This window comes from Carcharodon carcharias, chromosome 10, assembly GCF_017639515.1.
Source record: "Carcharodon carcharias isolate sCarCar2 chromosome 10, sCarCar2.pri, whole genome shotgun sequence".
Classification (NCBI taxonomy): Eukaryota; Metazoa; Chordata; class Chondrichthyes; order Lamniformes; family Lamnidae; genus Carcharodon; species Carcharodon carcharias.
In genome coordinates this window covers 875,704-889,491 of record NC_054476.1, presented here as the reverse complement: position 1 = coordinate 889,491, position 13,788 = coordinate 875,704, and the positions used below count along the sequence as shown (strand labels likewise).

General features: G+C 42.9%; 1 protein-coding gene across 1 annotated transcript in view; it reads left to right on the top strand.

The window, feature by feature from the left end:
• Positions 1 to 13,788, top strand: part of abtb2b (ankyrin repeat and BTB (POZ) domain containing 2b) — a 356,813-nt gene that overhangs the window by 303,633 nt on the left and 39,392 nt on the right. The window contains exons 10-13 of the mRNA XM_041198333.1: positions 7,120 to 7,255; positions 8,984 to 9,210; positions 12,786 to 12,964; positions 13,225 to 13,330. Of these exons, the coding sequence (XP_041054267.1) occupies positions 7,120 to 7,255; positions 8,984 to 9,210; positions 12,786 to 12,964; positions 13,225 to 13,330 (648 nt within the window). The remainder of the gene's footprint in view (positions 1 to 7,119; positions 7,256 to 8,983; positions 9,211 to 12,785; positions 12,965 to 13,224; positions 13,331 to 13,788) is intronic.

Genomic DNA, 13,788 nt, shown 5'->3' with positions numbered 1-13,788 from the left:
ACTACTCCCTGCAGGGAGGGGCCCACAGGGGCTGACCATTTCTCCTGCTCGGTGCTCTCCTCCAACATTGCCACCTGTTGCCAGAGGCCCCGTTGCACAAGGTTAAAGGAACTCCATCTCTGCAAGAAGACTCCAATGCTAAGATTGGGCGAAATTCAACTTAGTCACCAATATTTTTGTAGCATTTCATTTGTGAGAGTGTCAGTATAACAGTAAGTGTGGACCCACTGATCACAGTTTATTTGATATCCAAGTCTGAAGTGTGAAACATTCTGAGGCATTTTTGCAAAGCCATATCTTCCCTTTTAAAGAAGAGCAAAGTATTTGGATTTGACTGGATCTTTAAGAAATATTTATATTCCATTGTGCAGTAATATAGTCTGTTAGAATAAAGCCCCATAAAATGGTAGCCAGTTGGAACTACACAGTGGACAGAATCATCCCAGATTTACACTAAGTGCGGTAGCATTTTACCCACCAGCCGCAATGGCCACTTTTCACACCGTATCATCCCAAACCTGCCGCATTGCTTATGTATTCCCGGGAAATATGGCGTTTCCATGGCGGGCGGGCTCTCATTCGCCTGTCTGCCATCACCTCGCCGTTTCACCACACTGGGCGCCGTATTTAAGTCCAGCTGTGAGCACACCTCTCAGTGTTTCCAGTCCACAACTGTTGACGAAGACATGGCCCTGAAAGGCAAGAAGACTGCAGCCCCCAGGTTTAGAGACACGTCCCTCAAGCACCTTTTGGAGCCTCACCATAACGTCCTCTACCCCCACTCTGGCTGCAGGAGGGACAGTGGCATCATCAATCCAGCATGGGAGGTGGTGGCAACGGTGGTCAGCACCAACACCCTGCAAAAGAGGACAGCCACACAGTGCCGCAAGAGGATGAATGATCTCCTCCGTTCTGCCAGGGTAAGTTACTCTTCTCATCACTCTCAACCCACACACTCACAAACCCATCACACACCCACAGGGATCTTACACCTCAAGTCACAACACCACTAACTCTCATATACACCCTCACATCTCCACCAGGTTCATAAGAACGTGCTGTGCCTCTAGCCAAGCCGTTCCAGTGCAGCTACAACACCAGCATCTACCCGGCTATGTGGAAAATTGCCCAGGTGTGTCCTGTACACAAAAAGCAGGACAAATCCAACCCAGCCAATTACTGCCCCATCAGTCTACTCTTCATCATCAGTAAAGTAATAGAAGGGGTCATCAACAGTGCTATCAATCGTCACTTGCTTAGCAATAACCTGCTCACTGATGCTCAGTTTGGGTTCCACCAGGGCCACTCAGCTCCTGACCCCATTACAGCCTTGGTTCAAACATGGACAAAAGAGCTGAACTCCCGAGGTGAGGTGAGAGTGACTGCCCTTGACATCAAGGCCGCATTTGACTGAGTGTGGCATCAAGGAGCCCTAGCAAAACTGGGGTCAATGGGAATCAAGGGGAAATCTCTCCACTGGTTGGAGTCATACCTAGCACAAAGGAAGATGGTTGTGGTTGTTGGAGGTCAGTCATCTCAGTTCCAGGACACCACTGCAGGAGTTCCTCAGGGTAGTGTCCTCGCTTAACTATCTTTGACTGCTACATCGATGACCTTCCTTCCACCATAAGGTCAGAAGTGGAGATGTTCACTGATGATTGCACAATGTTCAGCACCATTCACGACTCCTCAGATACTGAAGCAGTCCATGTCCAAATGCAGCAAAGTCTGGGCAATATCCAGGTTTGGGCTGACAAGTGGCAAGTAACATTTACACCACACAAGTGTCAGGCAATGAGTATCTCCAACAAGAGAAAATCTAAACATCATCCCTTGACGTTCAACGAGATTACCATCAGAGAATCCCCCACTATCAGCAAAAACTGAACTGGACTAGCCATATAAATACTGTGGCTGCAAGAGCAGGTCAGAGGCTAGGAATCGTATGATGAGTAACTCACCTCCTGACTCCCTAAAGTCTGTCCACCGTCTACAAGGCATAAGTCAGGAGTGTGATGGAATACTCCCACTTGCCTGTATAAGTGCAGTTCCCACAACACCCAAGAAGTTTGACACCGTCCAGGACCAAGCAGCCTGCTTGTTTGGCACCACATCCACAAACATTCACCCACCGACACACAGTAGCAGCAGTGTGTACCATCTACAAGATGCACTGCAGGAATTCAACAAGGATCCTTAGACAGCACCTTCCAAACCCATGACCACCACCATCCAGAAGGACAAGAGGAACACCACCACCTGGAAGTTCCTCTCCAAGCCACTCACCATCCTGACTTGGAAATACATCGCCGTTCCTTCACTGTCGCTGGGTCAAAATCCTGGAACTCCCTTCCTAACAGCACTGTGGGTGTACCTACACCACATGGACTGCAGTGGTTCAAGAAGGCAGCTCACCACCACCTTCACAAGGGCAACTAGGGATGGGCAATAAATACTGGCCCAGCCAGCGAAGCCCTCATCCTGTGAATGAATAAAAAGAAATTTTACAAAGTATGGGCAAAGCTGAATAATATGAGCATTAACCCGAGATGTTGTAACAATTAAGTAATTTTAGTTAACCTACTTCAGTTTTGTGTTTTAGGATCAGTAACTTCAAGTTCCTTCCCTAGACTATTTTCCCAGTACAAATTGTTCAAATAAAAATATTCAAAAACAGCCATAGACTGGAAGAAAAGGTCGATCAGAATTTATTGTAACAGTTGCTGGGGTGTGTAGAAGGCATTGCTGTAGGCTTCATGTACCTACTGATAATGAGATTTACTGTATACACAATGACCTATTGCCTCAAATAATTGGTAATGTTATACAGATGTTCTTTGGAATCCAGTGACCTTGAATTCATATCTTCTGGTTTCTATTAGATGATAAGATACAGACAATCAGGAAACCAGCACCCAAACAAAATTCAAACAGAGCTGAATTGACATTTCAGAGTTGTTTACAGATGTGTTGCACCTTAAAATGTTCTGGGTTTTATCTGGCACAGACATTGTGTACAGACCATTTAATCAGCTGTCCCTGAGCCCCTTAACCCACCATCAATACGGCATTCTGCACCTGTATACATAGCGGAAACACACATTGGAAATCATTCTGCACCTGTATACACAGCGGAAGCACACATTGGAAATCACAATCATCATCACTTTTCCTGTAAAAAAGCCATGGATTTATTTGTAATCAATTCAAGAGCAAAGGAGGTCAGTTCAGTTGCACTTGGCTGATCCAAGTAGCCTTAATCCCATAGCACAATCACAGCACAGTCAGTCAACTGGGCTTTTGTATAAAATAACATAGCTGAACAAACATTGGCAAAAGTATTTTCTCTTAAGGGTTTTTCTAATCAGACATTAATTAAGAAGATCAGGAATTGCTGATTATGCAATTAGATTGCAGATTAGAAGCTTCCTGAACTAGCAGGTTATGATTTATTGTGCTATGAAAGTCTTTATTCTTCCTACAGTCTTCAGGCTTTCACAACCCAAACTTGGCCTCACCTAATCATTACTTCCTGGCTTCCTGATCTTCAGATCTACTCTGCTTACCTGTAGCGTTTTGCACTGTCAGCTATGGCCCATTCACATTCATAATAAGAGGAGCACAAATTCTACTAAGCCTGTATTGAAGTATGGGGACAGGGAGTTAATTATTGCCCAAGGTGAGCTCCTTTCTCTTTTTCCGATTCTAGCAAGAGGCTATCTGAATACTTCACTGTTGCTGTACAGGGTCAATCACTATTATAAACACAGCAAAACACTTTTGCTTCTTTCTGCTAATTGTTTAAAATTCAAAAATTATTCTTCACTATAAATCTCTTTACCAGAAAGTAATGGCCATCAGCCAGCTGATCAGTGCATTAATATTTACTTGTCCATCTGTTAACGTGCTTATGTTGAGAGTTCCAGAATACTAAAACGAGGAGGTGATATTTGACAGCTGTCTGACAGTGTAAAGCTCACTGGAACAGTCATTATATCAGTAAAAAGCCAAAGAGAGTTGCATTGAGGAAAATAAGCATAGAAAAGATACAAAATAGTTTTTTGTTATACGTGTGATTATTCTCTGAGCACACATAACTCTTTTAATTAAAATTAAACTTTGAAACTTCTTCCTAGTAGGGCCTCACTGAGTTTATCTACTGAGAAGTGAAGCTATGCTAGGCCAAGGGGAAGGGAAAATTAAGCTAGGATTTATTTCAACAACAACTTGCATTTATATAGCACCTTAAACACAACAAAATATCCTAAGGTGCTTTACAGGAGCAATGTAAAACAACATTTAACACAAGGGGGTGAATTTTAAGGCCCCCTCTGACAGTGTGTTTGAAGGCAAGGGGCACATAAGACAAAGCAGGTGGCCAACAGATACCCCCCCCCCCCCCACCTCAGCATGGACCAGTTGTCAAGAAGGAAAAGGGGTTACCTCCTTTTGGGGTACCGTATCTTTTTTCCCGCTCCAAGATGGTGCCCCCTTTTGTCCATACGCGGCTGGAGCCTCTAAAACCCTCACCCTGCCCCTGAGGGGCGGAAGACCCTCTTGTCAAGTCATTAAGGCCGTCCCCCGTCCCCCAGTGTATTATCACTGTGGGGCAGCCAGATTTAAAGTTGACGATGTGCTGAACGACTTTACAACAGGGGAGTGGAGGTGGGGGTGGGGGAAGGGCATGGTGGGGGGGGTGCTGCAGGTATTCAATCCCTCTGTCAAATTCATCCCAGAGCCACAGAAAAAGTTATGGGGGCAGATGACCAAAATCTTTGTCAAAGAGGTAAGTTTTAAGGACCATCTTAAAGGAGGAGGGTGAGATGGAGTTGGAGGCTGAAAATAGGAGTGGACTCTTTCGAGTGCAGGAAATCATTGCTGACATTACATGGGCCTGTTCTCTTGCCTTAGTCCGGGTGATGAGTATACCTGGAAATACTTTACCAGAATGAACACTAGTCTTTTTGTTCCCAGAGTGATATCACTGTATTATAAATGCACTCATCTGAATGTGGAAATTGGACTGGTACAGTCTTACCAACTTTAATGTGCCAGTCTAAAAATATTTTGCCTCAACTCTACCAGAGGAATTAACTACCTTACTTTAACCAGGTTAACTAGGTTGTCACCTATAAATTAGCCTTCAAAAGAACTTCTCTTTGTGCATTTAGTATTTGCATGCTCAAGTGTGCTTTCCAGCTTTTAAAATGTTATACAGCCGGCTAAATGCATTCAGAAATGTCAAACCGACACTGGTACATGCACCGTAATGACCTTCACAAATCTGTGTGTGAAGTGGCTCAACATGGCAATCCGAAAATGAAGCCCTCAAAAGTAAGGTTGAGGCTATATGATGGCACAGTCCTCATAGCGAGAGGACAACCCGATGGCAAGAAGAAAAATCTGGAGTTCCAGGCTATAGGTGGGACTCAATGGCCACCCATCTCAGCTGAAGCAAGTCTAAAGCTTGGACTGATAACCCTGAACGTGCCAACAGAGAATGGAAACAAAAGATTCCATAGTGAGGGAGACAATATGAAGTAAATCACAAGATTGTTGCCGAACACATCAGTGCAAGGAAATGCACGAGCAGAAGGTAAATGAAGCAGTCCGACAAGAAAATGTACACATCAGAGTTGAACTAGAAGATTTGAAGAGCAAGATTCCAGCTGAGTATATACTGTTGCAAACGCATGATAACCTGAAGTCTTCAAGGAACCAATGAGATCAGAACAAACACATTTCAGAGACAACACAAAAGTACAAGGAGGAAAGAATGACCCACAATTCCACAACTGGAAACTCAAAGCAGGAGTTGAAAGAACTCAACCAGATGTACGCCAGGTAAAACAGCTGGCACAAAGAAGTTGCAACCTTGAAAGACACCTCGAAGAATCAAAATGTAGTTATGGAAAAACATAAGGAGTCAGTCAGGGTACAAACCCTTAATGTGCTCAACAGGAGTCAGTCCACCTGTAAATGTGGGAGTGAAGCTGTTCCTTCACTGTAATCAGCCAATCAGGGAGCAGGGATCTCAGCTGCTGCACTGAATACAGAAAAACCACCAATAGTAGAGACCCACATGTACCTACCGACCCCAATAACAACAGTCACCAAGGCAACAAGGGCCATGGGAACGACACTCTCCAGACAAAGAACATCACCCAAACAGCCAATGTCAATGCGCACGCGCACTATTAAGAGACCTGCACAATGTAAGGACTGTGTGCAATGCATGTGCAGCAAATCACTAACAGAACAAACAATGGTTAAGGTATGAGAGCAGTGGCTGTATAGTGAGTGACTTGGGAACTCACAGTCACACAGGATCTTTTGTTTGATATGAAAAGGGAGATGCTTGGGTTTTGAAATGTAACCAGTCTGATTGTCACATTGGGCTTTCAGTAGTCATGTGACTCTGCCTCTGGAGGTAGACATCTTCCAGCAGTTCAGTAAAGCCTGTCAGTAAGGCAAGCACTGACGGAGACTCTGCTGTCCTTATACATGAAACACCCCATCCACCTCTCCCCACCCAAGAGTTATTTTTCCTTCCCTCCCTTCATGAGAGCCAGTGCGTCCTCTTTGCTATCCACAACACTCTGCTCTGACTCCTGATTCCAATAACCAAAACTGTCACTTTCAATATTTTCCTCAATGGAAAAGGCTGCCAAATAAATACAAAAATAAATAGCCAAAGAAAATCAACAAAAGTGATGCCGAAAGCAAAATTTTAATGGAGCATATTGAACACACACTTCAGAACTCAATCCTTTCAAAGTCAGAAGGTCCCATCATTGTCGTCAATTTAACAGGAGAAAACACACTCCAGGGTGGGAAATCCTGTCCCCCTGCAAGATCCCAACGTGTAGCATTCAGGCTCAGAGCTCAAATAAATAATCAGCACGATTTCCTCAGCAATGCAAGTTCAAAGGTTGTAGCACCCTAGTCCCAATGTATCAGCACTAGACCAGAAAATCTAACCGAGTATTCCACCACTCAGAGGAGTGGACCAATGTTCTATATGTGTCGGAGTGTGTTGGCAGAGAACCGTTCCTGTGGTGTCTTTCCTGTGATTTTGTTTTCGTGTTACTGAACATTGCACACGGTTCCTCTGTCTAGGTAACTATGAGCTGGTCAGCCTCCTGCTCAGCAGAGGTGCAGATCCCCTACTGAGTGTACTTGACACAAATGGAATGACATCGGTGCTGCATGAGAACATGAACTGCTTTAGTCATGCGGCTGCTCATGGACACAGGTAACCAGCATATCGTTTGTAGCTGGGTGATTGGGGTAGCCGGATGGGACTCCATGGCCGGAATTGTCCAGCCCCTCAGGCCGGTGGGTTCTTCTAGTCCTGCTGATGTAAACGGAGATTTCATTGGCTCGGTGGTCTCTCTGCAGGGGAACCAACGATGTGGGAGGGGGGTGCTGGAAAATTCCAGCACACGTCTTTTGGGACAGTGTAAAATATCACAATCTTAAATTTAAGGCATGTGCCACTCATGCCAACTCTGTTAGCTTTGTCTGAATGTAAGTGATTTCTTCTATTTACTAACAAGTGTTCTGAAGTTTAATTCAGTCAGCATAAAAGTGGTTAAAACATGTAAGATCCTGTAATGTGTTTCTACATGTGATTTGCCTACACGGAGATCTGTTCAGAAATGTGCAGTTTCACTGTTGTGGGACATGGAGTGCAAGATTAGAGCACTTGAGCATCAAAAAACACACTTACATCTTTCATGACCACCAGATGTCCCAAAGCACTTGAAATATTTTTGAAATGTAGTCACTGTTGTAAAGTAGGAAATGTTGTAATATGTGGAACTAAATCATGCTGCACTTAATCAATGCAGAAGTGCATGGAGCTTGTCACAGGATGTTGTGCACAAAAAATCACTCACTAACTTCAAATAAAAATATAAAATATTGACTGTGATCTGCAGGTCAGTCAAGACTGGAAAAAGGGAAGACAAATTAACTTTCAAATGAGACTGCCACAATTCTTCAGATAGACCAGATCTGAAAAGTTATCCTTTTCCTTTGAGATGCTATTTGATTTTTTGTGCATTTCCTATCTTTTTGTGTAGTCATTTATCAGTGCGAGTTCTCTGCAATGTAAAGGAACATGTGGCTTTCATGTAATTTTTGACCACTGAGCATTATATTGGATTTATCAGCGTTATAGCCAAAGGTATTGTATTTATTATTAACTTAACCTTTTAACACCCTAAATCATCAGTTAAGCTTAAAGACTAGTATTCATCAACAGAACATTCCATATTTTGATCTCAGCTGGTGTATTGTAACCAGCTCTGGGTGCCACACTTTAGGAAAGATGTGAAGGTATTAGAGAGAGTGCAGAAAAGATTCATGAGAATAGTTCCAGAGATGAGGAACTTCAGTTACGAAGATAGATTGGAGAGTTTAGGACTGTTTTCCTTGGAGAAAAGAAGGTTGAGAGGAGATTTGATGCAGGTATTCAAGATCATGTGGGGCCTGGACAGAGGAAATAGGGAGAAACTGTTCCCACTCATGAAAGCATCAAGAACGAGAGGGCACAGATTTAAAGTAATTAATAAAAGATGCAATAGTGATATGAGGAAAACCTTTTTCACACAGCGAGTGGTTAGGGTTTGGAATACACTGCCTGGGAGTGCAGTGGAGGTAGGTTCAACTGAAGCATTCAAAAGGGAATTGATTGATCATCTGAAAAGGAAGAATGTGCAGGGTTACAGGGAGAAAGCAGGAGAATGGCACTAGGTGAGTTGCTTATTCAGACACAATGGGCCGAATGGCCTCCTGATGCAGTAACAGTTCTGTGATTCCATGATCTCTAGTGGGAAACTCATTAGGCTGTATTACTGGTAGAATAATAAATCGTATTTTGATTTTGTTTTCTGCTGATCCTTGGGTTCAAAGAAATCAATAAAATGATGCTTTGCTTTAATATTTAAGTTTATGCCATTGTTTCTTATATAACCAGGAATGTGTTGCGAAAGTTGCTTACACCACCCCAAGCCCCAAAAACTGATGTGCTGTCCCTGGAAGAAATTTTAGCGGAGGGAGTTGAGAGTGATTCCTCGAGCAACGGAAGTATAAGTGAAGGACAGGTTAAACTCTGCAAAGCCAGAATGAAGGCTTTACAGGAAGCCATGTATTACAGTGCTGAACATGGCTACCTTGATGTCACCATGGAACTGAGGAACCTTGGTAAGATATTAGTCTTTTTTAATAGATTTATCTCTCTTAAGCAAATATAAGATTATGGTTTCATGGAAACCTCGAGTACTTTCCAAAATGCCCATTCACTATGTATGATTCTAGACAGTGAATGTCTTTTCTTTTCAATTCTTTCATGGGATGTGGGTGTCGCTGGCAAGGCCAGCATTTGATGCCCATCCCTAATTGCCCTTGAACTGTGTGTCTTGCTCAGCCATTTCAGAGGGCAGTTAAGAGTCAACCACATTGCTGTGGGTCTGGAGTCACATGTAGGCCAGACCAGATAAGGACGGCAGATTTCCTTCCCTAAAGGGGATTAGCGAACCAGATGGGTTTTTCCAAGGTCACTCTTACTGAGCCTAGTTTTCAGTTACAGATCTTATTGACTATAAATCCCTCCAGCTGCCATGGTGGGATTTGAACCCATATCCCCAGACTATTAACCGGGTCCCTGGATTACTCGTCAAGTGACATTGCCACTACACTACCATCTCCCCTTAATAGGCTTTTTAACATCAACAGTTTTCAAAGCTGAGCTTGAATCTGAGTTTGCCCAGTGTCTCCCCCACCTTCATACTTTCCTTTCTGGATTACACCAAGGAATCATAAAGTGGCAGGTTCCTGGTGATTTTCTTCTTGAGGCAGCTATAACAATACTACTACTGCTAAAATTAATGGTCTTAACATAGGTCAAAGATTGAACCAGGATCCTTCTTAATCTCTATCAGTCTTTACAGTATTAGGTTGTGTATTTATCAAAAGAGCTCACTCTATAAACTTTAAAAATAAGAAACTTGCATTAATAGAGTTACTCTTTTGTCCTTAGGAAATTCGAAAATATTTCACAGCCAATGAATTACTTTTGAATTGTAGTCACTCTTTTGTACATAGACAAATGCAGCAGTCAGTTTGCACAGAGGGTCTCAAAATAGCCATATATATATGGCTATTTTGAGACCCTCTGTGCAAACTGACTGCTGCATATATATATTGGACAGGGCAACAAGACAAGCCCCCTTCTCTTCAAATATATCCTGTGATTTTTTTTGTTGCATCCATCTATGTAGGCAACTAGGCTTTTAGTTTAGATTCTTATTTTAACAGATCATCCAAAAGATCCCTCACAGAACTAAATTATATACTGATATATCACTGATTGCATAATGTTCAGGACCAATTATGACTCCTCAGATACTGAAGCAGTCCACGTCCAAATGCAGCAAGACCTGGACAATATCCAGGTTTGGGCCAACAAGTGGCAAGTAACATTCAGGCCACACAAGTGCCAGGTAATGACCATCTCCAACAAGAGAGAATCTAACCATCGCCCCTTGATGTTCGACGGCATTACTGAATCCCCCACTATCAACATTCTAGTGATTACCCATTGACCAGAAACTGAACTTGACCAGTTGTGGCTACAAAAGCAGGTCAGGGGCTAGGAATCCTGCAGCAAGTAACTCACCTCCTGACTCCCCAAAACCTGTCTACCATCTACAAGGTACAAGTTAGGAGTGTGATGAGATACTCTCCACTTGCCTGGACGAGTGCAGCTCCCACAGCACTCAAGAAGCTTGACACCATCCAGGACAAAGCAGTCCGCTTGATTGGAACCCCATCCACAAACATTCACTCACTCTACCACCGACGCACAGTAGCAGCAGTGTGTACCATCTACATTGCAGGAATTCACCAAGGCTCCTGAGACAGCACCTTCCAACCCCATGACCATTACCATCTAGAAGGACAAGGGCAGCAGATAGATGGGAACACCACCACCTGGAAGTTCCCCTCCAAGTCATTCACCATCCTGACTTGGAAATATATCACTGTTCCTTCACTGTTGCTGGGTCAAAATCCTGGAACTCCCTCCCTAACAGCACTGTGGATGTACCTATACCACATGGTCTGCAGCGGCTCAAGAAGACAGCTCACCACCACCTTCTGAAGGGCAATTAGGTATCGGCAATAAATGCTGGCCTAGCTAGCGATGCCCACAAGCCATGAATGAATAAGTAAAGTTTCTGGAATGAATCATTTAAGTAAAATATGCTTTTTTATTCCAAGCTTTTTAAATTTGCTCTGTTACTGTTATGATCCCAGCTGAGGTTACTGCTGGACAAATCAGACCCCAGGTTGGAACCTGGCTTGATAGATCTTAACTTTTATTTTTTGTTTAGAAATGTGGAGAGTGGCTACTGAGCAGAGTCACAGGAGTCAGCTGATGAGCTTTTAACGAGAGAATAAAACACATTAAACAAGAAAAGATGAACTATATTACACTACTCCTTCATCCACAACTTTAACTTTGCAGATATATACAGATTCGTAAGGATAATACAAGTTACAAAAGCTATTTTATACGCTAATGTTCACAGTAAGTTAACAGTCCATGTAAACCAATAGACGACCTGTGGTTAGGCACACCACACTCTGCAACTAAGTGACAGATGCCAGCCAAACAGATTCAGTGGACCTCTCATTGACCCCTCCCCCCTCCCGGTGCTTGTCACACCGTGAGTCAACCGGTCTCTCTGTGGACTCCATCTTTCACACTAAGATAAAAGCAAAATACTGCAGATGCTGGAAATCTTAAACAAAAACCAAAAATGCTGGAAAAACTCAGCAGGTCTGACAGCATCTGTGGAGAGAAAGACAGGGTTAACGTTTCAAGTCCATTTAACTCTTCTTCAGAGCTCTGAAAAAGAGTCATATGGACTCGAAATGTTAACTCTGTTTTTTTCCCCATTGATGCTGTCAGCCCTGCTGAGTTTTTCCAGCATTTTCAGTTTTTCTTTCTGACTTTCACATAATGGTTTCCAATCTCCACTCTGACATAGCCTGCATTGGAATCTTTTCCCAAATGACACTTTCTCTCAGACGCCTTCCACAAGGGTCCACCTCTAGGGCTTTGAACACTCTTTCTGATGTTCCTCTCCCCGGATCACCATGTACAACTTTTCTTCCACACACTCTCTCTCAGACTCAGCCTTGCCATCAGAACACCACAGCTTCACATGCTCAGAGTAAGGGGTTACAGACCTTCGGCTGTCTCCTTAGATCTTCTGGCTTCTTGCAAGCCTATTTTGCTTTAAGCCTGTGTCCTGTAGCTTTCTCCCTTTAAGCTTGGTGCCTTTCTCTGCTCCTCATTCTTAATTTAACAGGACCTTTTCCAGATTCCTGTTCTTTCCCTCTGTGGGTCCCTGCATGGGCCTACTATTGCTTGGCAACAGGCCACTTTTTTCTACCTAGTGTTTGTTTTAACTCTCCTTCAAGAGTTGTAACCTTCATTAAAATGCAGACATCTTTTAAAGTGGAACTAAAACTCAAGTTCTCCCTTTCTTAACAAACCAATACAGAATTACAAATCAAACTTAAACTTAAAGCTGAAACTCAACTCCTAACACCCACAAATACACATATAACTTACTTAAATATCTCTAGTTCCTAACAGTTACATTATATATTTGATGCAGGAACACTGTAAAACTAACCGGTAAAGAGTCAATGTACAGCACTAGTATAAATAAATACAGCTTCATTTCTCAGTCTTTTTTATCCTGCAGGTGTCCCATGGAAACTACACGTGTGGATTGAGTCTCTGAGGACCTCATACCATCAGTGCAGGTATCCTGTGATGCATTACCTGTTACGGGAATTCACTGCAATCAAAGAGGAGGATTATAATGAGGAGCTGATCCATGAGGGACTTCCACTGATGTTTGACATTCTTAGGGTTAGCAAGGTAGAATGCTTTCAGTTTTGTTATGATCTTGTCATATGATATAACTGGCCAAGGGATGTCATGAAGTAGGATGCATAAAACCTACTCTTTCCCCCATAAAATTATTAAATCCAGCTGAATTAGAAGACAGGAAATAACATTGAATTGAAAGAAAATTGATAATTATTTTAACAATTGATGCATTTTAGGATCCGATTTTCTGTTTGGATTTGGTTTGTGACTTACCCGAAGCATCATGTTGTTTTTCACTCTTTCTACAGAACGATACACTCAATCAGCAGCTAGCTTCTATCTTTGTACATTGCTATGGCAACGGTCCTATTCCTAGTATCCCTGAATCAAAGAGAATGCCTCCTCCTCGATTAGGTGAGTACTGGGTGCTGAATGAAACATTTTATTCTGTCCTTTCTCTCTTTCATACCAATCCATGGTCCATCTCCAGTTCTTCATCCAAGCATCTATTCTTCATATGTGAGCATTGAAATCAATGTGAGGTGAATTGTGTACAGTGAGAAATGGGCAAATGATTGGGTGCTGCCCATTTCCCACCAGCAGAAACAGTTAAATCAGCCCCTAAGATTGTTGGCAGGCTTTACAAACACGGCAGGCATCAGAGTTGATGTACATACATGCACACATGATGTACATATATGTACACTTCCAAACCGCAATCACTCGATAATCATTGTGAGTAGGACTGCTGTAGTGCCCTGGCTGCCCCTTAAGATTAGGTCAGCACAGACTCTGGTGTTTGAACCACAACAGGAAAGGCTATAGGCCCTGATAATATTACGGGAATAGTATTGAAGACTTGTGCTCCCCTA